The 26,442-nt window shown below is 43.9% G+C and overlaps 1 protein-coding gene across 3 annotated transcripts in view; it reads left to right on the top strand.

Annotated features, from left to right (window-relative positions):
• The window catches only part of LOC124551189, a 120,583-nt gene that overhangs the window by 40,640 nt on the left and 53,501 nt on the right, over positions 1 to 26,442 (top strand). For all 3 annotated transcript variants that reach the window (XM_047126179.1, XM_047126180.1, XM_047126178.1), the window contains 3 exons: positions 5,430 to 5,543; positions 7,855 to 7,968; positions 15,975 to 16,059. In XM_047126179.1, the coding sequence (XP_046982135.1) occupies positions 5,430 to 5,543; positions 7,855 to 7,968; positions 15,975 to 16,059 (313 nt within the window). The remainder of the gene's footprint in view (positions 1 to 5,429; positions 5,544 to 7,854; positions 7,969 to 15,974; positions 16,060 to 26,442) is intronic.

Below are 26,442 nucleotides of genomic sequence, written 5' to 3' on the forward strand. Positions count from 1 at the left end.
ATTAAAAATTAAAATCGCTGTTCTACATTATTGACCGTCTCAAGCCTAATGCAAGCCAGCAACATAATCTTTGTGAACCAAATTATGGTATTTTTTCTTTCTTTCTTTTTTTTGCGGACCAGTGAGGAGTTTGTAGCACTTGTACTAACATGTGTGTACATCCGTGCCATACATACATATAGGCCACACACGTCCCTATCTCTGCTACGTCACGGGTAGTGACACCATTTCTAAGTCATGTGATGGAGGGCAGACAGCTGAGTTTCTGTCATTACGCGTTATGCGAAGTAGAGCCATCAGTTACAGCGTTTCTCATTTATAACTGAAGTCAAACACTGATTTTAACTGCTGAGCAATTTGTATTACTATTACACATGCAGTGCTATTGTTCACTTCATTTCTCAGAAATTCTGGACGATTATGCGGAGGCTGTCGTTTTTACATTTGAACTTATGAAAGCGTAACAAGCTGGAACAGTCTATTCCCTTCCCTTTATAAACAAGATATTTACAGTTCTTCAGCAAATTCCAGTATCTGTTTCACTGTGAGTCAGTTACAATGTAGTGACAAATGTCATGTTATGGCGATATGCACACGTACAGATGGCGGTAGCATTGAATACACAAAGTATAAAAGGGCACTTGGTTGGCAGGGCTGTCATTTGTACTCAGATGATTCGTGTGTAAAGGTTTCCAACGTGCTTACGGCCGCACGACGAAAATTAAGAGACTTTGAACGCCAAATGGTAGTTGGAGTTAGACGTACGGGACCTTCCACTTCGGAAACCGTTAGGGAAGTCAGTATTCCCAGATCCACAGTGTCAAAAATGTGCCTAGAATACCAGATTTCGAGTTCTACGTCTCACCATGGACAACACAGTGGCCGAAGGCTTTCATTTAACAACCGAGACCAGCGGATTTGGCGTAGAATTGTCGGTGGTAATAGACAAGCAACTCTGCGTGAAAGAATACCTGAAATCAATGTGGCACGTACCCCGAACATATTGGCGAAGTATGGCTTTAATGGGCCATGGCAGTAGACGATTCACTTGAATGCTTTTGCTAAAAGCACGACATGGCCAGCAGAGCCTCTCCTGGGCTCTTGACCATAACAGTTGGACCCTAGGCGACTGGGAAACGTTGGCTTCGTCAGATGAGTCCCTGTTTCACTTGGCAAGAGTCGATGGTAAGGCTCGATTGTAGCGCAGACACGAATCCATGCACCTAAGTTGTCAACAAGGCACTGTGCAAGCTGGTGGTGGATCCATAATGTTGTGGGCTGTGTTTACATGGAATGGACTGGGTCCTCTGGTCGAACTGCAGCGATCATTGACTCGAAATAATTATGTTCGACTACTTGGAGACCATTTGCAGTCATTCATGCGTTTAATATTCCCAAACATGTCACCGGGAAGAACTGTTCGCGATAGGTTTGAAGAACATTCTGGACAATTCGAGCGAATGGTATGGCCATCCAGATCTCCTGACAAGAATCCCATCGAATATTTGTGGGACAATCGAGAAGGCAGGTCGTGCACAATATCCTGCACCGGCAACAGTTTCGCGATTTTGGATGGCTGTAGATCAGCATGCCTTAGTATTTCTGCAGGGGCTTCCAACGACTTGTTGAGTCCAGGAAACGTCGATTTATCGCACTACCGTGGGGAAAAGCAGGTGCGACACGATATTTGGGGGTATCCCATGACTTCCGTCGCCTCATTGCAGTACACGACTTCCACAGCAGTAGAAGATGAAACATCACTTTGGAGGTAAACATTTACGACCTTGACCATGGTTTCCACGGTTTTAAGACCATGTTCTTCAGAATATGGAGGACGTAAAATCACCCTATCTATAGTCTATGTGGGACTACTTTTATATACTGTATTTAAATGGTGACATGTACTAGATAGACTCCCACATTGACTATAGATAATGTGATTTTACGTCCTACATCTTCTGAAGAAGGCGGTTTTGAAACCGTCGAAACCATAGTCAAGGTTTAATTAATCTGTATTTTGCAACCGGATGATTTTTATGCCCCAGGGAAGTGTGGTAGGTCGGCTGTTGTTTTCTATCTACATAAATGATCTTTTGGATAGGGTGGATAGCAAGGTGCGGCTGTTTGCTGATGATGCTGTGATGTACGGGAAGGTGTCATCGTCGAGTGACTGTAGGAGGATACAAGATGACTTCGACAGGATTTGTGATTGGTGTAAAGAGTGGTAGCTAACTCTAAATATAGATAAATGTAAATTAATGCAGATGAATAGGAAAAAGAATACTGTAATGTTTGAATACTCCATTAGTAGTGTAGCGCTTGACACAGTCACGTCGATTAAATATTTTGGCGTAACATTGCAGAGCGATATGAGGTGGGACAAGCATATAATGGCAGTTGTGGGGAAGGCGGATAGTCGTCATCGATTCATTGGTAGAATTTTGGGAAGATGTGGTTCATCTGTAAAGGAGACCGCTTATAAAACCCTAATACGACCTATTCTTGAGTACTGCTCGAGCGTTTGGGATCCCTATGAGGTCGGATTGAGGGTGGACATAGAAGCAATTCAGAGGTGGGCTGCTAGATTTGTTACTGGTAGGTTTGATCATCACGCGAGTGTTACGGAAATGCTTCAGGAACTCAGGTGGGAGTCTCTAGAAGAAAGGAGGCGTTCTTTTCGTGAATCGCTACTGAGGAAATTTAGAGAACCAGCATTTGAGGCTGACTGCAGTACAGTTTTACTGCCGCCAACTTACATTTCGCGGAAAGACCCCATAGATAAGATAAGAGAGATTAGGGCTCGTACAGAGGCATACAGGCAGTCATTTTTCCCTCGTTCTGTTTGGGAGTGGAACAGGGAGAGAAGATGCTAGTTGTGGTACGAGGTACCCTTCGCCACGCACCGTATGGTGGATTGCGGAGTATGTATGTATATGTAGATGTAGATTGTAATGCACTGAAGCTCTTGCATGTACAGTTGCTGAAGTACAGCCTTGATCAAAATCTTGAACAGTAGTTCAGAAGTCGTCCGGAAGTGGAGGCCGGTACGAGTGTTGGTTTCAAGACAGTGACGTCATTCGTGGCCTATACCATCTATGATCAGATAAGGAATGCAAATCAGCCCACACCAGCTGGGCTTGGCACTGCACGTGTACCGTGAAACCGAAAAATCTGGGACCTCTCTTCGGAGAAGAATCCATTTTGCAACCTAAAGTGTACAGACATCCACAAGAAATTACCTTAGACTGCGCACCCTCCATGTCCAGACACTTGAAGTAACACCCCCCTCTCGCAGAACCTCGCCCCCAATTACCCTGATTTCTACATGCAACCAACTTGATATCACAGTAGGTGACTTGAGGGCTCTAACTTCAATGGCACAGGGAGCCACTCTTCCCGGCGAAAATAGTTAGGGCACTGTTTACGTTATGGAGTTAACTGAAATCATGTGATTGGGAAACACTGTCAAAGTACAGGTTACGGCGGTACGACTGAGCAAAAGATTTTTTCCCTTTTAACTGTTGTGGCCTACAGTTCCAAGATTGGTCTGATGCAGATCTCCACGCTATGGTATCCTGTGGAAGCCTCTTCGCCTCTGCAGAACCACCTGAACCCTCATCCATCTGAAACTGCTTACTGTGTTAATTCTCCCCTTCCTCCACCACACACTTCCCATCATTACCTAACTGACAATTCTCTGATGCATCAGCATGTATTCTATCTACTGATCCCTCCTTTTAGGCATATTGTAACATACATGGGGCGGGTGCTGAAAAGTAATGCCTTCGAATTTTTGATTTTGTGCTCAATATACGTCGGGATATTAAATGCCATGCACAATATTCGGTCGACTTTCCTAGTTCCTTGTTGCAAGCAGCAGCCCTCTGCTGCTAAAGGGCTCCGAATTAGTTCGAACGTTTCGTCCACACATGGCACTCCGTCTTCTTCAGCACGACAATGCCAGATCACACACGGGCGCTGTCACATTTGCAACAATCCGCACCTTTGGTTCACTGTCATATACGAGGGTTGTCCAGAAAGTAAGTTCCGATCGTTCGCGAAATGGAAACCACAGTGAAAACAGTTTGGTACAGCTTCCACCTACATGGTCGCCGCTCCATCTTCGAGTTTTGTCGTAGTGTTGTATCAACTTTCTAATATCCTCGTCATAGAAAGCAGCCGCTTGTGCTTTCGGCCAGTTATCTGCAATGGTCTGCAGATCGTTGTCTGTGGAAAAATTTTGTCTTCATAGCCAGCGGTTCCTGCGAGCGGAGATGAGACTCAGGGGGAACCAGTTACGGACTGTATTGTGGGTGGTCAAACACTTCTCATCGGAAACGCTGCAGGAGCGTCTTCATTGCCTCTGCAGTGTGCAGCCGAGAATTGGCATGAAGAAGGAACTGCTCGACACTTGTTTTATGTGGACTGCATGTCACAGGAGAAATCTCTAACCAGGCCCTCATTCTTGGCGGGGGACGCAATTCCCTACGCATCTTTACGTGCTCACTGTTCGCTCAAAACTGGAAAGAGCGATGCGACACGATCGACGGGCATACTAGAGACACTGTCCGACACATCTGTGCAAAGCTTTACCGGATATTCCCAGTGGTTTCCATTTCGCTACTGATCGGAACTTTCTTCCTGGACAGCCCTCGTATCACGCTCCATACAGCCCCTCTTGGGCCAGTTCAACTTGCATCTGTTTCCAGAACTTAAATAATACCTTCGAGGACTTCACTTTAATAGTGCTCATCTGATGCAAGCAGAGATCAGTTTGTGTCTCCGTCAACAGAGTCAAACATTCTACAGTGATGGTCTTCCTTTGAGAGAAATGTGTTCGTCGCCAGGGTGACTATGTTTAGAATTAAGTTTGTAGCCGAAAAGAATAAACATGTAGATTGTGAACAAAGTTTGTTTTATTTTTAAAAATTCAGAGACAATACTGTTCAGCATACACTAGTATTTTCTTTCTCCCCAGTTAGATTTTGTACCCATTCATTAATTGTGCAATCTACCCATCTCCGGCGTTTCCTTTAGCACTGTACTTCAAAATCTTCAATCCGCTTCTTGTCCGAATTGTTTATTACCCACTTTTCACTTCCGTCAGTTGCTGCACTCTAGGCTTATACACGTTCTAAATTTAAAATTGCATTAGATGTTAACGAATTTATATTTTGCAGATATGATTCTCTTGCTATTGCCATTCTGAATTTTTATCCTCTCTATCCTATATATCAGTTATTTTCCTGCCCAAATAGAAAAAAAGCATGTACACTTTTAATGTCACATAGATCGATAACAACAAAAAGCTCCACAATCAGCTCTCCATGCAATGTAATCAGTGTGGTCGATCATAACTACTTGCCCATTAATTCCTGAGCGTGCTTCAAGCTTCTAAGTGAAATGTGACCATCATCCCTTTGTTACAGAGCAACTTTCCAGTCAGAGAACCAATCACTGATGCAGAGAGGGGACTTCCCGAAGACTGTTGCTGTAGTTTCTCCCTCAAGAAGGACTCCATCATCGATGCTCTCATGTGTCTGGTGAGTACATTATGAAATAAATTGTGATAGTGTTTAAAGTACTGTAGCTTCCTTGCATTGAAAATTTCAACCAGGCTCTGTACTACAGTACTCATCTCGAATTTTACTTGACAAACCCTTTTCTCTCGCTTTTTAAGCCATTAGCCTGTCCACTTGTTGGATGCTGTTCCATCTTTTCCTATCTTCTACTAACCGTTTCATTCCTAAGCAATTAGTACACCTTAACCACCCTATAGTGTACTTCTCATATTCTACCTTTTTTATGGTGTCAACTGAGTTCATGCGGGAGGGCAACATTGTCACAGTATAGGTTACGCCGGTATGACTCAGCAAATTTTTTTATTTTTATTTTTACTTTTCCTTCTTGTAGTCTACAGTTCGAAGACTGGTAGCATGCAGCTCTCCACCCAAGTAAATCCTGTAGAAGCCTCTTGGACTCTGCAGAACCACTGTAACCGAAATCCATCCCAAGCTGTTTACGTATTGATACCTTATTTCTACCCCCTCCCCCCTCCCCCCCCCCCCCCCCCCCCCCCACAGCACACATTTCCTTGCATTACCAAACTGTTAATTCTTTGATGCCTCAGTATTCTATCTACTGATTCCTCCTTTTAGTCAAATTGTAACACGTACGGAGCCGAGATGAAAAATAATACCTTCGTATTTCTCTTTTTTTTTCTCAGTATCATGCACATTACGCGGACGACTTTTCCGCTTCGTTGGGACAAGTTGCAAACGTCTCCTACCAGGCGGCTTCGAACTGTAGCGTGTAACGTAACCATGTCGGTGCTTGAGAAGTAGTTTATAAAACTGAAAGCGCGAATTCGAAGGTTTTATCCACACATGAAACTCCCTCTTCTTCAGCATGACAGTGCTAGACCACACATGAGCACTGCGAAATCTTCAACAATCCGTGCCTTGGTTTCGCTGTCACAGATCGTGCTGCACACAGTCCAAACATGGCCCCATACGACTGTCACCTGTTCCCAGAACTTCAAGAATACCATCAAGGACTTCACTTTGGTAGTGCCGAAACGGTGCAAGCAGAGTTAAGGTTGTGGCTCCATCAGCATAGTCAGACATTCATAGTGACGGTATTTCTTAGGGAGAAAAGTGTTCGTCACCTAGGTGAATATGTTGAGAAATAAATATACAGAAATGAACGATAAAGATGTAGGTTTAATAAAGTTTATTTTATTTAAAAACCCTTTATGTGTTTTCACATACAAAGTTCAGAGACTATTTCGCACGCCTTCGTATTTCTTTTCTCCGCAAATAGATTCAGTACCTCTTCATTAGAGTGCAATCTACCCATCTCCAGCATCTCCTTTAGCGTACTATTTGAAAATCTACTCTCTTCTTGTCTGAATTATTATTCACGCTACACTTCCGTCAATGGCTACACTCTAGGCTAATATGTTCAGAAAAGACTTCCTAAATTTTATACTTATATTACATCTTGCTATTGCCACTCCGTCACGTTCCAACTTAAATTCAAAACATCTGTTGAATGATCGCCGGCCGGGGTGGCCGGGCGGTTAAAGGCGCTACAGTCTGGAACCGCACGACCGCTACAGTCGCAGGTTCGAATCCTGCCTCGGGCATGGATGTGTGTGATGTCCTTAGGTTAGTTAGGTTTAAGTAGTTCTAAGTTCTAGGGGACTTATGACCACAGCAGTTGAGTCCCATAGTGCTCAGAGCCATTTGAACCATTTTTTTTTTTTTTTTTTGTTGAATGATCAACTTGCATTAAAAACAGACACTATTTTGATTTTATATCATCTCTTACAAAATGTGAAAATTAGCCTATTCCTTTTGTATAGCCGGCCGGAGTGGCCGTGCGGTTCTAGGCGCTACAGTCTGGAGCCGCGTAACCGCTACGGTCGCAGGTTCGAATCCTGCCTCGGGCATGGGTGTGTGTGATGTCCTTAGGTTTAAGTAGTTCTAAGTTCTAGGGGACTGATGACCTCAGATGTTAAGTCCCATAGTGCTCAGAGCCATTTGAACCATTCTTCCTTTACCAAAGTTAGATTTACCAGAAGGAGTGCAGATTATCTTTCAGTTAGTGTTGTGCCTACACAGGGGTGGCAGAGTACTTGTACTTCCACACCAAATCTCTCATTTTGAAAAAAAAAGTCGTAATAGATCGGTAACAATAAGAAAACGACACAGTCAGCTGTCCACCTGTAGGTACCAGGCTTGCGCAGTGGACTCAGTGCGGCCAATCACGTCTCATAACTATCTGACCATTTAATTCCTGCATGTGCTTAAAGCCTCTGAATCAAACGTGCCAATCATACCTTTGTTACAGAGCTATTTCCCAGTCAAAAAACCTACCACTGTTGCAGAGGTGGTAGCTCTCAACGATTGGTGCTGTGGACTGTCCCTCGAGACGGGCGCCATGATCGCTGGTGTCCTGTTTCTGGTGAGTACATTAAAAAATAAGCAATGATAGTGACTAGAGTACTACAACTTCCTTGCATTGATTACTTCACCCAGGTGCTGTACTTCAGTAGTGACCTTTTCCATGGTGTCAACTGAGTAGTGCACTGAGAAGACAAGAGTCATGGGATACGTGCTAATATCGTGTCCGACATCCTTTTGACTCGCGTAGTTCTGCACCTCGACGTGGCATGGACCCAACAAGTCGTTGTAAGTCTCCTGCAGAAATGTTGACCTGCGCTGCCTCTGTGCGCGCGAGCTCCGTCTTCAGGGCACAAGTGGCCTAACGGGACCATCCGACCGCCGTGTCATCCTTGGCTGAGGATGCGAATAGGAGGGGCGTGTGGTCAGCACACCGCTCTCCCGGTCGTTATGATGGTTTTATTTGACCGGAGCCGCTTCTATTCGGTCGAGTAGCTCCTCAATTGGCATCACGAAACTGAGTGCACCCCGAAAAATGGCAACAGCGCATGGCAGCCCAGATGGTCATCCATACAAGTGCCGGCGACGCCCGACAGTGCTTAACTTCGGTGATCTGACGAGAACCGGTGTATCGACTGCGGCAAGGCCATGCCTTTGCTGCCTCTATAGTCGTCTATAATTGTGAAAGTATTGGCAGTGTAGCATTTTAACATGAACTGACCTCTTGATTATGTCCTATAAATGTTGAATGGGATTCGTGTCGGATGATCTGCGTGGTCAAATCATTCGCTCGAATTGGCCAGAATGTTGAAGAAACCAATCGCGAGGCACGATAACATGGTGCGTTGTCTTCCATAAAATTTCCATCGTTGTTTGGGAACAGGAAGACTGTCAATGTCTACAAATGGTGTCCAGGTAGCCGATTATGAATATTTCCAATCAATGACGGCTTCAGTTGGACCAGAAGACCCGGTCGATTTCATGTGAACACAGTCCACGCCATTATGTAGCCACCACAAGCTTGTTACCAACTTGGGTCCGTGGATTTGTGGTGTCTACGCCATCTACACGTACATCTGCATCCATACTCCGGAAGCCATCTGACGGTGAGTGGCGAGGGGTACCTTCCGTACCTCTATCGGTTCTCCCTCCTATTCCAGTCTCGTACTGTTCGTGGAAAGAAAGATTTTCGGTATGCCTCTGTGTGGGCCCTAATCTCTCTGATTTTATCCTCATGGATATACGTAGGGGGGAGCAATATACTGCTTGACTCCTCAGTGAAGGTATGTTCTCTAAACTTCAACAAAAGCCCGTGCCGAGCTACTGCGAGTCTCTCTTGCAGAGTCTTCCACTGGAGTTTATCTATCATATCTGTAACGCTTTCGCTGCTCTCCGTTGGATCTTCTCTGTCTCTTCTATCAACCCTATCTGGTACGGATCCCAACCTGATGACCAGTATTCAAGCAGTGTACTGTAACCTACTCCCTTTGCTTTCGGATTGCATTTCCTTTGAATTCCTCCAATGAATCTCAGTCTGGCATCTGCTTTACCGATGATCAACTTCATATGATCATCCAACTTTAAATCACTCCTAATGCCTACTCGCAGATGATTTATGGAATTAATTGCTTCCAGTTGCTGACCTGCTATATTGTAGCTAAATGATAAAGGATCTTTATGTGTTCGCAGCACAGTACACTTTACATTGAGATTCAATTGCCATTCCCTGCACCATGCGTCAATTCGTTGCAGATTCTCTTGCATTTCAGTACAATTTTCCGTTGTTACAACCTCTCGATATACTACAGCATCATCCGCAAAAGCCTCAGTGAACAAGGTCATTTATATATATATTGTGAATAGCGACGGTCCTACGACACTCCCGTGCGGCGCACCTGAAATCGCTGCAAGAAGGGGGTGCAAGTTCCTTCGCGTACTCTGTGTAAAAACGAACTGGTATCCCATCAGGTGCAGCGGCCCTTCCTCTTTTGAGCGATTTTAATTGTTTTTCTGTCCCTCTATCATGTATTTTGACATCTACGATTTTGTCATCTGTGCGACACTCTAGAGAAGGAACTAGTGCAGTCTTCATCTGTGAAACAGCTTTGGAAAAAGACATTTAGTATTTCGCCACATTTGAATCCTACCATCAGCTCATACCAACTAAGATGGGGACCCATCTGACCAGACCACTATTTTTTCAGTCCAACCGATAGACTCACGAGCCCAGGAGAGAAGCTACAGCCGATGTCGTACTGCCAGGAAAGGCACTCGCATCAGTCGTCTGCTGCCATACCCCATTAACGTCAAATTTCGCCGCACTGTCCTAAGAGATACGTTCGATGTACGTCCCAAATTGATTTGCTGCTTGTCTGTTAGCATTGACAACCATACGCAAACGCCGCTGCTCACATTCTTTATCTGGGTGCCGTCGGACTTTGCATTCTCCATGGTGAGAGGTAATGCCTGAAACTTGGTATCCTCAGCACTCTTTTGACACTGTGGGTCTTGGCATACTGAATTCCCTAACGATTTACGAAATGGAATGTCCCATGTATCTAGCTCCAACTGTCGTTCTGCGTTCAGAGTTTGTTAAATCGCGCCCTGCGCCCATATTCGCGTCAGAAACTTTTTCACATGAATTACCTGAGTACAAATGACAGCTCCACCGACGCACTGCCCTTTTATACGCTGTGTACGCGGATCTTCCGCCATTTTCATTTGTGCACATGGCTGTCCCATGACTCTTCTCACCTCACTGTAAATGCCTCTCTACTGCATCTCCCAGTGCCAGACAAACTACTCCTGAATGCCATAGTATACATTCCACCAACGATTTCTGTTTCAGTCTTACGCAGATTCCATTCAATTTTGAACTTTAGCTTCTTTTTTTTTTTTTTTTTTTTTTTGGTCATCAGTCTATTGACTGGTTTGATGCGGCCCACCACGAATTCCTTTCCTGCACTAACCTCTTCATCTCAGAGTAGCAGTTGCAACCTACGTCCTCAATTATTAGCTTGACGTATTCCAATCTCTGTCTTCCTCTACAGTTTTTGCCCTCTACAGCTCCTTCTAGTACCATGGAAGTCATTCCCTCATGTCTTAGCAGATGTCCTATCATCCTGTCCCTTCTCCTTATCAGTGTTTTCCACATATTCCTTTCCTCTCCGATTCTGCATAGAACCTCCTCATTCCTTACCTTATCAGTCCACCTAATTTTCAATATTCGTCTGTAGCACCACATCTCAAATGCTTCGATTCTCTTCTGTTCCGGTTTTCCACCAGTCCATGATTCCCTACCACACAATGCTGTACTCCAGACGTACATCCTCAGAAATTTCTTCCTCAAATTAAGGCCGGTATTTAGTAGATACCGGCCTTTTTCGCCATAGCGAGTCTGCTTTTGATGTCCTCCTTGCTCCGTCCGTCATCGGTTATTTTACTGCCTAGGTAGCAGAATTCATTAACTTCATTGACTTCGTGACCATCAATTCTGATGTTAAGTTTCTCGCTGTTCTCATTTCTATTACTTCTCATTACCTTCGTCTTTCTCCCATTTACTCTCAAACCATACTGTGTACTCATTAGACTGTTCATTCCATTCAGCAGATCATTTAATTCTTCTTCACTTTCACTCAGGATAGCAATGTCATCAGCGAATCGTATCATTGATATCCTTTCACCTTGTATTTTAATTGCACTCCTGAACCTTTCTTTTATATCCATCATTGCTTCCTCGATGTACAGATTGAAGAGTAGGGGCGAAAGGCTACAGCCTTGTCTTACACCCTTCTTAATACGAGCACTTCGTTCTTGATCGTCCACTCTTATTATTCCCTCATATTGTATATGACCTGTCTCTCCCTATAGCTTACCCCTACTTTTTTCAGAATCTCGAACAGCTTGCACCATTTTATATTGTCGAACGCTTTTTCCAGGTCGACAAATCCTATGAAAGTGTCTTGATTTTTCTTTAGCGTTGCTTCCATTATTAGCCGTAATGTCAGCATTGCCTCTCTCGTCCCTATACTTTTCCTAAAGCCAAACTGATCGTCACCTAGAGCATTCTCAATTTTCTTTTCCATTCTTCTGTATATTATTCTTGTAAGCAGATTCGATGCATGAGCTGTTAAGCTGATTGTGCGATAATTCTCGCACTTGTCAGCTCTTGCCGTCTTCGGAATTGTGTGGATGATGCTTTTCCGAAAGTCAGATGGTATGTCGCCAGACTCATATATTCTACACACCAAGGTGAATAGTCGTTTTGTTGCCACTTCCCCCAATGATTTTAGAAATTCTGATGGAATGTTATCTATCCCTTCTGCCTTATTTGACCGTAAGTCCTCCAAAGCTCTTTTAAATTCCGATTCTAATACTGGATCCCCTATCTCTTCTAAATCGACTCCTGTTTTTTCTTCTATCACATCAGACAAATCTTCACCCTCATAGAGGCTTTCAATGTATTCTATCCACCTATCTGCTCTCTCCTCTGCATTTAACAGTGGAATTCATGTTGCACTCTTAATGTTACCACCGTTGCTTTTAATGTCACCAAAGGTTTAGGTACATATCGAAATTTTGACATCATTCGAAAGCGTTCGATTTCAAATGCTAGCAGGTGCTAATCCTCAGGGTTTACAGCAATCCATGTCTCATTTCTGCATGGTCCCGCTTTCCAGATGTGCACTTGAGTACTGTGATTTCTCAGTTCTGTATCATTATCTTGCGTCTAGAGAGCTATTTTACTGAAGGAAGGCTGCTTTCTTTGTTTTGGGGATCCTATCCAATCTTCCAAACTACAATGGAGACGTGTATCAGTCATCTTGCACTACTTCGCCATTCGCTATTTGGTGCTAACAACTTCGCTATTTCACCTCCAACTCATCAGCTCCGTCTCTCTTATGTTTGCCCTCAACTTATATTCTGTGTTAAGTGTTGCTTTCCGTCCTTTCCCACAGTCCTCCGAAGTCCTTCTTACACCAGGTAGAAAGGCTGTATCACCTGCGAAATTTAGTTCCCCTTGCATATTTATATCTATCACAAGTCTGCCGTATACAAACAGTCTGTCCTATACTAACAATTTACAATTGTATAGGAAGAGCAAATTCACTTGAAGGATGTCACAGTATTCCGTTTTGTGAGACAAGTGCTGTTTCGTTGCTTTTTGGTGAATTTTTGGAGTAGGGGTAAATGCTTTTGGAGCCTACCTTTACTCCGTATATGAAGACAATCTTACCGAGTCCCGTAAGAGTTCGGACAATGCATCTGCCGCGAGTAATGAGTGTAACGGGCAGGCGCACTGCGAATGTAGTGTGTGGACATCAAGTTGGGAATGTGGATCTCACGGGGAGCGTGCAAGCGTCTGTCATGTAAGCAGGAGATCGCCGGTTCGAGTCCCGACCGGGGCATACATTTTGAACTGTCCCCGTTGATGTATATCAACACCTCTCGGCAGCTTAGGGTCTTGATTTAATTATCATTTCATTTACTCCGTATGGCGAAAGAAGATCCTGAGCAGCTGGAAGTGGTGTTGCCAGTTTACAGGCGCCAGCAGTATTGCCATGACTGCACTGAGGAATTGCCATAGATTCGAATTCCATGATTCGTCATTGAAGGTGAACGAAGGAACTATGCCAAGCCCACTTCAACTATTATCCGTTTTCTCTAGCCATACATACTGTGACATCCACACTTTGCAACTAATTACAGACAGAAATTTAAATTTACCAAGTACATTATAGAAATACGAAATAGGTCACTGTCGAAATAAAGAAAATCAGTGAACCAGGGAATGTTGATTTTAATTTTCTTTAACACCATTGCTTGACAGCAGATGTACATCAGCTGAGTATCGATTTTGGCCTGTGACGGCCATGTGCAGATCTGCAATGCAATGTCAACAGTCCAATAATAGGTTGTTTATGTATGATAACATTCTGGATGTTGTATTACGGCTGTTTTTTCTGGACGTGCTGGATCTTTTCCGCATTTGGTTTTAATTTGCATCGCCATGCTGGTGCAATTCTTTTATTGTACGTCGTTACAGAAGTATCATAGAAAGCTCTCTATCAGTAAATATTTGGTTGCCCTGGAGATTTTTGTTGCTGGCCTAAGGATTATTTTAATCTCCGCCCATTAAAATATTCCACAGCATACTGACTGCTATTTTAAGTATCTGGAGCTCGATTCTTGTACTTACTCTTATATCTGAGATGGGAAAGTTGGCATTTTGCTCTCCTGTGACCAGCTTGAAAATTTTCTAGTTTGGTCAAATATTGCAGTTTAATAAAGTAGTCAAAGTATTACCTACTTAAATCGCACTTGTTGCTGAGTACCATGGTTTGTCAGGTATCTCAAGAAGACTGGAAACCACGTTGTTGGGCAGTGGCTTGTCTGCCCTTGCATTTGATTTGTTATTCATATCCACGCGCAGAGCGCAGATCTACGAGAAAAGTGCGTGTTCATTTACATTTTCATAGGGCATTTTACCTTTTCTGTGGAGACAAATAATATACACTCCTGGAAATGGAAAAAAGAACACATTGACACCGCTGTGTCAGACCCACCATACTTGCTCCGGACACTGCGAGAGGGCTGTACAAGCAATGATCACACGCACGGCACAGCGGACACACCAGGAACCACGGTGTTGGCCGTCGAATGGCGCTAGCTGCGCTGCATTTGTGCACCGCCGCCGTCAGTGTCAGCCAGTTTGCCGTCGCATACGGATCTCCATCGCAGTCTTTAACACTGGTAGCATGCCGCGACAGCGTGGACGTGAACCGTATGTGCATTTGACGGACTTTGAGCGAGGGCGTATAGTGGGCATGCGGGAGGCCGGGTGGACGTACCGCCGAATTGCTCAACACGTGGGGCGTGAGGTCTCCACAGTACATCGATGTTGTCGCCAGTGGTCGGCGGAAGGTGCACGTGCCCGTCGACCTGGGACCGGACCGCAACGACGCACGGATGCACGCCAAGACCGTAGGATCCTACGTAGTGCCGTAGGGGACCGCACCGCCACTTCCCAGCAAATTAGGGACACTGTTGCTCCTGGGGTATCGGCGAGGACCATTCGCAACCGTCTCCATGAAGCTGGGCTACGGTCCCGCACACCGTTAGGCCGTCTTCCGCTCACGCCCCAACATCGAGCAGCCCGCCTCCAGTGGTGTCGCGACAGGCGTGAATGGAGGGACGAATGGAGACGTGTCGTCTTCAGCGATGAGAGTCGCTTCTGCCTTGGTGCCAATGATGGTCGTATGCGTGTTTGGCGCCGTGCAGGTGAGCGCCACAATCAGGACTGCATACGACCGAGGCACACAGGGCCAAAACCCGGCATCATGGTGTGGGGAGCGATCTCCCACACTGGCCGTACACCACTGGTGATCGTCGAGGGGACACTGAATAGTGCACGGTACATCCAAACCGTCATCGAACCCATCGTTCTACCATTCCTAGACCGGCAAGGGAACTTGCTGTTCCAACAGGACAATGCACGTCCGCATGTATCCGTGCCACCCAACGTGCTCTAGAAGGTGTAAGTCAACTACCCTGGCCAGCAAGATCTCCGGATCTGTCCCCCATTGAGCATGTTTGGGACTGGATGAAGCGTCGTCTCACGCGGTCTGCACGTCCAGCACGAACGCTGGTTCAACTGAGGCGCCAGGTGGAAATGGCATGGCAAGCCGTTCCACAGGACTACATCCAGCATCTCTACGATCGTCTCCATGGGAGAATAGCAGCCTGCATTGCTGCGAAAGGTGGATATACACTGTACTAGTGCCGACATTGTGCATACTCTGTTGCCTGTGTCTATGTGCCTGTGGTTCTGTCAGTGTGATCATGTGATGTATCTGACCCCAGGAATGTGTCAATAAAGTTTCCCCTTCCTGGGACAATGAATTCACGGTGTTCTTATTTCAATTTCCAGGAGTGTAGTAAACAAACGGATCATGAATACTAATAAACCAGAAAGTATCTTTTAATAAAAATCTATCGTTACAATACATCGAGCACAATCTAAAACCAGTTGAATGCAAATGTACTTTTTTCTTGTTTTAAATCCAGGTATGGAGCCTTGTGCAGATAGCGGCATCGTCACTCATTTTGTTCATGCTGGGCACCTATTACCGTTTATATAAGGCAGAATCAGGTAATAATCCTCATATATTTTTTTGCTACGAAAAGTCAATCTTATTTCAAAATAAATGAAACCCTAGTTAACATATAATTTATGTAGCAGACTAACATTATCAAGTTTTTGAAAACTTAAGTCTAACAAACATCACTTGTGTTAACAGTATTTTTAAAGTTTACATATGTGAGGTCTTAGATGTCTTGTCGTCTGAGACTACCCACGGAGCAGTTAAGACTGCGCAACTTTGAAGCTTCAGCATTGATCACAGATATAAGGTCCTGAGCCTGCACAATCAGAACACACCTCTCGCCCTCATTGCTGATTCTGTCCACACTGAACTCAACCATCTTGAAAGCTCTTTCCGCAGCCATTGAGAAAGGTTTCTTCTACCTTTTCTTTTCTTTGTTTCTCCAGGTCGCAGTTGGTGTATTGTTTTGATTTAATGCTACTTCTCATTTTCCTGCTTCTTTTTCTGTTTCAAGCTTTCATTTCACTGATTCTTCCATTCAGTTTCTTATCTTTCCTTTCATTCCTCCTTCCATCTTTTCTCGAAATTATTGTTCCATTTTTCTCATCCAATGCTACAATTTTGCACACAATAAGGGGTGAATATCAAGAAACTGAGTGGTCACTCTCTTTTTTGCGTTGGGTTTAGACTTAGTACGAACACATGAAAAAACAGCATGCGTTTCCTGGTTCTGGATCGCTTTTAATGTTTTACTGCTATTATCTGCAAACTTGCCTTCTTTATTGCATATTTAGCCTAACCAGATGGGGCCATAAGGCCCCTTCTTAGGGGTTTACCGCCATTTCTTCTATTTATACCAAAATGGGTTGTTATACAATCATTTAAAGAAAAGCCGGCCGGTGTGGCCGAGCGGTTCTAGGCGCTTCAGTCTGGAACCACGCGACCGCTACGGTCGCAGGTTTGAATCCTGCCTCGGGCATGGATGTGCGTGATGTCCTTAGTTAGGGTTAAGTAGTTCTAAGTTGTAGGAGACTGATGACCTCAGATGTTAAGTCTCATAGTGCTCAGAGCCATTTGAACCAACTTACAGAAAACAACATAACAACCATTATAACAATCTCGCTATGAACAACAGATACCAAATGTATAACATTTTCTCTTTTTTTCTTTTTGAGTCATCAGTCGTCTGACTGGTTTGATGCCGCTCGCCACAAATTTCTCTCCTGTGCTAACCTCTTCATCTCAGAGTAGCACTTGCAACCAACGTCCCCATTTATATGCTGGATGTATTCCGTCTTTGTCATCCTCTATAGTTTTTTCCATTTTCAACTCTCTCTAGTACTATGGAAGTGACTCACTGATGTCTTAACAGATGTCCCATCATCCTGTCCCATCTCCTTGTCATTGTTTTCCACATATTACTTTCTTAGCCAGCTCTGCGCAGAACCTCCTCTCTGCTTATCAGTTCACCTATTTTTCAACATTCGTCTATAGCACCACATCTCAAATGCTTCGATTCTCTTCTGTTCCGGTTTTCCCGCAGTCCATGTTTCAATACAATACAATGCTGTGCTCGAAACGTATATTCTCAGCAATTTCTTTCTCAAATTAAGCCCTACTTCGTGACCGTCAATCCTGATGTTAAGTTTCTCGCTGTCCTCATTTCTGCTACTTCTCTTTGCTTTCGTCTTTCATCGATTTACTCTCAATCCATATTCTGTGCTCATTAGACTGACCATTCCATTCATCAGATCATGTAATTCTTCTTCACTTTCACTCAGCATACCAATTCACCTTGAATTATAATTCCACTCATTTATTTCCATAATTGCTTCTTCGAAGTACAGATTGAACAGTAGGGGCGGAAGACTGCATCCCTGTCTTTCACAATTTTTAATCCGAGCATTTCGTTCTTGGTCGTCCACTCTTATTATTCCCTCTTGGCTCTTGTAGTTATTGTATATGACCCCTCTCTCCCTATACCTTAACCCTACCTTTCTCAGAATTTCGAACATCTTTCACCATTTTACATTGACGAACGCTTTTTCCAGTTCGACAGATCCTATGAACGTGTCCTGATTTTTCTTTAATCTTGCTTCCATTATCAACCGCAACGTCAGAATTGCCTCTCTGGTGCCTACACCTTAACCAAAGCCAAACTGATCGCCATCTAACACATCCTTAATTTTCTTTTCCAATTTAAGCTGACTGTGCGAAAATTCTCGCACATGTCAGCTCTTGCCGTCTTCGGAATTTTGTGGATGATATTTTTTCGAAAGTCAGACAGTTCATTGCCAACACACCAACGTGAATAGTCGTTTTGTAGCCACTTCCCCTAATGATTCTAGGAATTCTGATAGAATTTTATCGATCCCTTCTCCCTTATTTCATCTTAAGTCCTCCAAAGCTCTCTCAAATTCAGGTTCTAATACTGTATCTCCTATCTCTTCCGAATCGATTACCGTTTCTTCTCCTACAACATCAGACAAATCTTCCCCCTCATAAAGGCCTTCAAAGTACTCTTTCCACCTATCCGCTCTCTCCTCTGTTACCACCCTTGCTTTTAATTTCTCCGAAGGTTGTTTTGACTTTCTTATATGCTGAGTCACTCCTTCCATCAATCATTTCCTTTTCGATTTCTTCATATTTTTCATGCAGCCATTTCGTTTTACCTTCCATGCACCTCCTGTTTATTTCATTCCTCAGCGACTTGTACTCCTGTATTCCTGAATTTCCCGGAACACTTTTGTACTACCTTCTTTCATCGATCACCTGAAGTACTTCTTCTGTTATCTATGGTTTGCCGGCCGGAGTGGCCGAGCGATTCTAGGCGCTACAGTCTGGAACCACGCGACCGCTACGGTCGCAGGTTCGAATCCTCCCTCGGGCATGGATGTGGTAGATGTCCTTAGGTTAGTTAGGTTTAAGTAGTTCTAAGTTCTAGGGAACTGATGGCCTCAGATGTTAAGTCCCATAGTGCTCAGAGCCATTTGAACCATTTTTACCCACGGTTTCTGTGCGGTTACCTTTTTTGTACCTACGTTTTTCTTTCCAGCTTCTGTGATGGCCATTCTTAGAGATGTCCATTCCTCCTTAACTGTACTGCCTACTGTATTATCCTTTATTGCTGTATCTACAGCCTTAGAGAACTTAAACGTATATCGGTATTTCTTAGTACTTCCGTATCCCATTTCTTTGCATATAGATTTTTCCTGGATAATCTCTTAAACTTCAGCCTACTCTTTATCACTTCTACATTGTGATCTGAGTATATATCTGCTCCTTGGTACGCCTTACAATCAATAATCTGATTTCGAAATCTCTGTCTGACCATGATGTAATCTAACTGAAATCTTCTCGTATCACCCGTCCTTTTCCAAGTACACCTCCTCCTCTTGTGATGCTTGAACAGAGTAGTCGCTATTACTAACTGAAATTTACTACAGAACTCAATTAGTCTTTCTCCTCTCTCATTCCTTGAGCCAAGGACATATTCTCCTGTAACCTTTCCTTCTACTCCTCCCCCTGCAACTGTAATCTAGTCCCCCATGACTATTAGACTTTCATCTCCCTTTGTATATTGTGTTATCCTTTTTATATCAGTATATACTTTCGCTATCTCTTCATCTTCAGCTTGCGACGTTGGCATATATACCGGAACTGTCGTTGTCAGTGTTGGTTTGCTGTCGATTCTGATAAGAATAGCCCTACCACTGAGCTGTTCACAGCAACACACTCTCTACCCTACCTTCCTATTCATAACGAATCCTGCTCCCGTTACACCATTTTCTACTGCTGTTGATATTACCCTATATTCGTCCGACCAGAAATTCTTGTCTTCTTTCCACTTCACTTCATTGACCCTTACTATATCTAGATTGAGTCTTATAATTTGCCTTTGTGGATCTTCTAGCTTCCTTACCACGTTCAAGCTTCTGACATTCCGCGATTCGACTCGTAGGACGTTATAGTTTCGTTGATTATCCAATATTTTTCTTTTGTTCACCTCCCCCCTTGGCAGTCCCCTCCCGGAGATCCAAATGGGGAGCATTCCGGAATCTTTTGCCAATGGAGAGATCATCATGACACTTTCTTTTTTATAGGCCAAATGTCTTGGGATAAAAGTTATGTGTCTTTAATGCAGTGGTTCCCATTACCTTCTGCATTCTCATGCCATTGATCATGCTGATTCTTCCACCATTAGGGGCAGTTTCCCACCCAAAGGGCAAGAGAGTGACGCTATCTGACAAGGCCGTTGGCAGAATGAGGGTGACTTCTTATGCCGGAAGTCTTCGGTCGTCAACGCTGATTATTAATCAAAACTTACGCGGTGGCAGGTTTCGAACTGGGGGCGTTTTAATGATCAGTCAAAGACGCTACCCCTACAACACAGGTCGCATACTGATGTATTACATAGCAATATCAATGGCATTAATTTGCATTAGTAATAATAACAAAGGACATTTTGAAAATATTAATTAGCTAAACTCATTTGAAGCCATGTTTAGTGTTAGCAGAATTGCAAGGGACAGTGAAAAAAAGAAGATAAGATTGAGATGTTGATGACAATGGCTGTTCAGAAATAACAGACTTTAAATAGAGAACTCTGTAAATAATGGGGATGGAAGAGTGGTTTTTAACTGAGAGCTGAAGAGAGTGAGCAGCAGACAATTGTGTGGAAGATATAGTTATTGTGATAAGAGGAGGACCATAAACTGTCTTTTGAAATTTCAAAGGAATTTAATTTTCCGATATTTTGTGGGAGATCGTTCGAATGTCGGTTTCCTAACACAGAAAATGGTTTAGATAACATGGCAGTGAGAGGAAGTGAGAGGATTTTACTTTGTTGGGAACGAGTAGTGTACGAGTTACTGTTAAATAAGAGGGAGGGCAATGAATGAGAATACATAGAGTCAACCCAGTCTATGATAAACTCCATTCTTGTTTGCACATAGCTGTGATAATTTTCCGTAGGCAGAAGTGATGAATCGAACACAAGCATTCAGCGCCAGCCTGCATGAGCTCTCATAAGCAATTTCTTGGAGAATAGGGCTGCCGTAATCAAGTAGAGGGACTATTAGCGACTTTTTGAGTTTCATTTTAAACTCGAGAGAAAACAATTCTTTTACATTTCTGTAGTGAATGAAGTGACGACCACATCTTCTTACAGACTGCAGTTGAGTGTTCAGTTCAGTCCAAGTCATGGTCTGCAATTATCCCCAAGTTCTTTCCAGAAAAATATAGTATTATTTCCCCAAGTTCTTTGCAGAATAACAAACAGTTCTTTATCATCAACAATATTGACGAGTAAAACTCATTTGAAGCCTTTTTTAGTATTAGCAGAATTGCAAGGGATGGTGAAAAATAGAGGAGGAGATTGAAATGTAGATGAAAATGGTTGTTAAGAAATAACAGACTTTAAATAGAGAACTCTGTAAACCTTGGGGAGGGAAGAGGATCTCATCATATCTACATTGCTTAATGTATTGTAGGAAGCTAAGTGGGTAGTGTATTTATGTCTGGTAGGGGTCAGGAGGTCGACAGCTGACCACTCAAGAGGCATGAGTAAGGTGACATTGAGGCGAGATGAGCCTGAAGGCATTATTAAAACAATGGTACAACATTAAATATTTATTGTTCACATATTATAGCAGATGATGTATCGACATTCAGACACCAGGCTAGCGTGGTAGCAGTAAGTAACAGCTCAGTAGGTGCTGACCATGAAGTGGCATCAGCAACACTGTTGCGGGCTTTGCCCCACTGAGTGAGGTCGTGTCGTCTTTCATGCTGCCCTAGATTTCCAGCAGCTTCCTGAAAAAGCTTATTAGAGCGCTGTGGCTCCGCCATAGACTGCACACAGTGAAGGCATCTAATAGCACTGCTCAGAGCAAGTGAATTCGTGCACACAACAGCCATGGCCTCTCGATAGGAGAGAGACCGGCAACATTGAAGTCTACCACAGAAGCAGCGGTGGGTGGCAGCAGTGGAGGGCCACACAATGATGGGTGATGATCTGCTCCCAGGCCCAGCTATTTTGGGCTCCAGAAATCTAGACTAATGGTGATGACCATAGCTCCCCATCAGTCTTGATCCAGTAGTTGGCACTGCAGCTCACAGTGATGAACTCTGCCCAGACAGGTCTTGCAGCTCCATAGAAGATCGAGGGTGGTTAGACAAGCAGGTCTTCCCTGTTAACTGAAGAGAACTCCACCAGAAGAGAAGTAGTATTAATGTAGGGCAGGGTTGCGCGTTCTGCTATGGAGAGGCATTAATGATGTTATTGACTTAGGAAGGTCAGGTTCTGGCAACACATACAGCGGATTTTCAAATCAGTACAACGTAGATTGTGTCAAATTTACAAAGGTCGTTCCAAAGACAGTCGCTGAATGATCAGATCTCTCGGTCCCTTCCGAATTTCACAACCTCACCTTTCAGACACTCTTTCTGGCATATCACTATACTGAATCTTCTTGGTCAAGTTCGAAAGGTGTTTCTTGTATGTTAAAGTGCTGTCCAGAGTGTCTCCCTGCTATTTGGGCTTTCGTTGTATCTGACTGTGCCAAGAGGGCCGAACTGTGGACTGATCTTTGCTGATGAAAGGCGATTAGAGAGGTGGAATAGGCTTACCTCGGTTTTAGAAACATTTGGTCTCAGTCACCATGTCTCAAAATACTCATAAAGTTTATTAAGGCTGTTCGTTAAGTGTTCTTCACATTCAGAAAGGTCTTCACTCTGATATGAAATGGCCAGGTGATCTTGCATATTGAAATTTTCAGCACGTCGGATTCGGCAGGTCAGCTGTGTAGAGATTGAATAACACTGGAGCAAGAACAGAGCCCTGAGGTAATCCCTGAGGTGAAACTTCCTGGCAGATTAAAACTTTGTGCCGGACCGAGACTCGAACTCGCGACCTTTGCCTTTCGCGGGCAAGTGCTCTACCAGCTGAGCTGCCGAAGCACGACTCACGCCCGGTCCTCACAGCTTTACTTCTGCCAGTATCTCGTCTCCCACCTTCCAAACTTAACAGAAGCTCTCCTGTGAACCTTTCAGAACTAGCACTCCTGAAAGAAAGGATATTGCGGAGACATGGCTTAGCCACAGCCTGGGGGATATTTCCAGAATGAGATTTTCACTCTGCAGTGGAGTGTGCACTGGTATGAAACTTCCTGGCAAATTGAAACTGTGTGCCAGACCGAGACTCGAACTCGCGACCTTTGCCTTTCGCGGGCAAGTGCAAGTGAGGATGGGGCGTGAGTCATACTTGGGTAGCTTAGTTGGTTAGAGCACTTGCCAGCGAAAGGCAAAGGTCGTGAGTTCGAGTCTCGGTCTGGCACACAGTTTTAATCTGCCAGGAAGTTTCATATCAGCGCACCTGAGGTAATCAATCATCCCACGAGGCACTCCGCTGGATCGAGTCCATCAACATCAAAGTGTAGTCTGAGCCGTTTTAAAACTTGTGTACTGTATATAATTTCACATGTTCAGTTTTATATATATTTATTTGTTTTGATGAATGTTTTTTAAAACTTGTGTACTGTATATAATTTCACATGTTCATTTTTATATATATTTCTTTGTTTTGCTAAGTGTGTATTACTGTAATTGATGCATACGATAATAATAATAATGAGTATACTGAATGGTTACTCTTGCATCCAACTTCACCTTTCTTGCAACACTTGGCGCAGTCACCATTAAGATGATGTCCTTCCATTGCCATGATGTGATTCAGATATGTTGCTGGCTTAGTGCTCAGCTTATGAAGGGTGTTGCAATAACTTTCACATTCCAGCTGCAGCATCTGTGGTACTGTCTTGTTGAAATTTAACCTGGCTATTGACTTGTTCTGTCCTGCCTCAGAGTTGCCAGTGAAAATCTTTGAAAGTCTTTCTGGCTGCACCAAGTGTACTATCCTGCTGTGCAGATTTCTCTGAGAAGCCTCTGAAACAGTCTTGACATACGTTTATATAATGATTTTAGTCTCTCACTTATTCTGCCTAGTTCACACGATGTGGTTCCTCAATTCCGCTCATTATTCTAAACCTCATTGTCTTAAAATCAGTCCAGGAATCTGTTGTTCCTACAAGGTCACATTTCGTCCAGATAAGTATTTGTACAATAACACAATCATTTTTCATAATTTCTTAAGGTCATGGTAGAATTTACCATCTCATATACTCTTCCTTTCCTAACAGGTAATTCATTACTCTGATTCTTTCTTAAGTATTCGTACCTCTATCAATAAACCATTCAGCTTGTGCCCAGGTGCTTTAGGAGGGAGCGAAGTTTTTCTCTTGCGAGATATGTAATCCACACAAAGCATAACAAGAAGCAGCTCGGCACTATAACATGTGTCACTCATGGCCAGTACGTTCTGGCATCGCTTCTCGCGATACTGTTGTATGTGTTGAAGCATCGGGTACGCAGTGATTCGTCCCTTTTACTATGCTATGAATTTTCCCATGAAATGTATATGAGGTCCCATTTCAAGGTCTTACTTAGGAAGGTCAGGTTCTGGCAACACATTTAGCTGATTTTTCAGCCAGTCCAAAGTAGATTCTGTCAGATTTACAATAGTCATTCCAGTGACTGTCGCCGAATGACGGACTGTCTTACCAGCTTTGTCACAGATCGTACCATTTATTAAAGTCCTTCTATCTTGTAACTCCATCGGTATCAGACCTTGCTCTTAAGAATTTATGATCATTGCTTCCAGAGTAAACACTGGGTATACTCATTGCCTACCCACTTTAAAATAAGAATGTGTTAATATCATTTTCCTGTGATTTTCAGCTTCTTCTGTCTTACTCCAAAACAGTGGTACTTCGCATGCCTGCACACTAGTCCGTACCATTCTCACGTGAGAGACCGTAAGTGCTGTGTCCTCGCCAATGGACGCAACTGGACCTGGCGCACTGAGGCAGGTTTTGACTGGCGTCACCAACCACACGTGCCACCCAATCAACAATCTCCACACCGCCGCCAATGAGAAGGTCCTCCACGTTGTGTTAAGCGCTGCCAAAGATAGCAACGGATGGTTCATGTTCGTCGATGTAGTGCGACAGTTCTAGTATGAAATTTCAGGGTGCAGTTCATACAGGGTGTTTCAAAAATGACCGGTACATTTGAAACGGCAATAAAAACTAAACGAGCAGCGATAGAAATACACCGTTTGTTGCAATATGCTTGGGACAACAGTACATATTCAGGCAGACAAACTTTCGAAATTACAGTAGTTACAATTTTCAACAACAGATGGCGCTGCGGTCTGGGAAACTCTATAGTACGATATTTTCCACATATCCACCATGCGTAGCAATAATATGGCGTAGTCTCTGAATGAAATTACCCGAAACCTTTGACATGGCTTCACATGCAGATGAGATGTACTGCTTCAGCTGTTCAATTGTTTCTGGATTCTGGCGGTACACCTGGTCTTTCATGTGTCCCCACAGAAGTAAGTCACAGGGGTTCATGTCTGGCGAATAGGGAGGCCAATCCACGCCGCCTCCTGTATGTTTCGGATTGCCCAAAGCAATCACATGATCATCGAAATATTCATTCAGGAAATTAAAGACGTCGGCCGTGCGATGTGGCCGGGCACCATCTTGCATAAACCACGAGGTGTTCGCAGTGTCGTCTAAGGCAGTTTGTACCGCCACAAATTCACGAAGAATGTCCAGATAGCGTGATGCAGTAATCGTTTCGGATCTGAAAATTGGGCCAATGATTCCTTTGGAAGAAATGGCGGCCCAGACCAGTACTTTTTGAGGATGCAGGGACGATGGGACTGCAACATGGGGCTTTTCGGTTCCCCATATGTGCCAGTTCTGTTTATTGACGAAGCCGTCCAGGTAAAAATAAGCTTCATCAGTAAACCAAATGCTGCCCACATGCATATCGCCGTCATCAATCCTGTGCACTATATCGTTAGCGAATGTCTCTCGTGCAGCAATGGTAGCGGCGCTGAGGAGTTGCCGCGTTTGTATTTTGTATGGATAGAGGAGTAAACTCTGGCGCATGAGACGATACGTGGACGTTAGCGTCATTTGGACCGCAGCTGCAACACGGCGAACGGAAACCCGAGGCCGCTGTTGGATCACCTGCTGCACTAGCTGCGCGTTGCCCTCTGTGGTTGCCGTACGCGGTCGCCCTACCTTTCCAGCACGTTCATCCGTCACGTTCCCAGACTGTTGAAATTTTTCAAACAGATCCCTTATTGTATCGCTTTTCGGTCCTTTGGTTACATTAAACCTCCGTTGAAAACTTCGTCTTGTTGCAACAACACTGTGTTCTAGGTGGTGGAATTCCAACACCAGAAACATCCTCTGTTCTAAGGAATAAACCATGTTGTCTACAGCACACTTGCACGTTGTGAACAGCACACGCTTACAGCAGGAAGACGACGTACAGAATGGCGCACCCAC

The sequence above is a fragment of the Schistocerca americana genome, chromosome 9 (assembly GCF_021461395.2).
Source record: "Schistocerca americana isolate TAMUIC-IGC-003095 chromosome 9, iqSchAmer2.1, whole genome shotgun sequence".
NCBI classification, from domain to species: domain Eukaryota; kingdom Metazoa; phylum Arthropoda; class Insecta; order Orthoptera; family Acrididae; genus Schistocerca; species Schistocerca americana.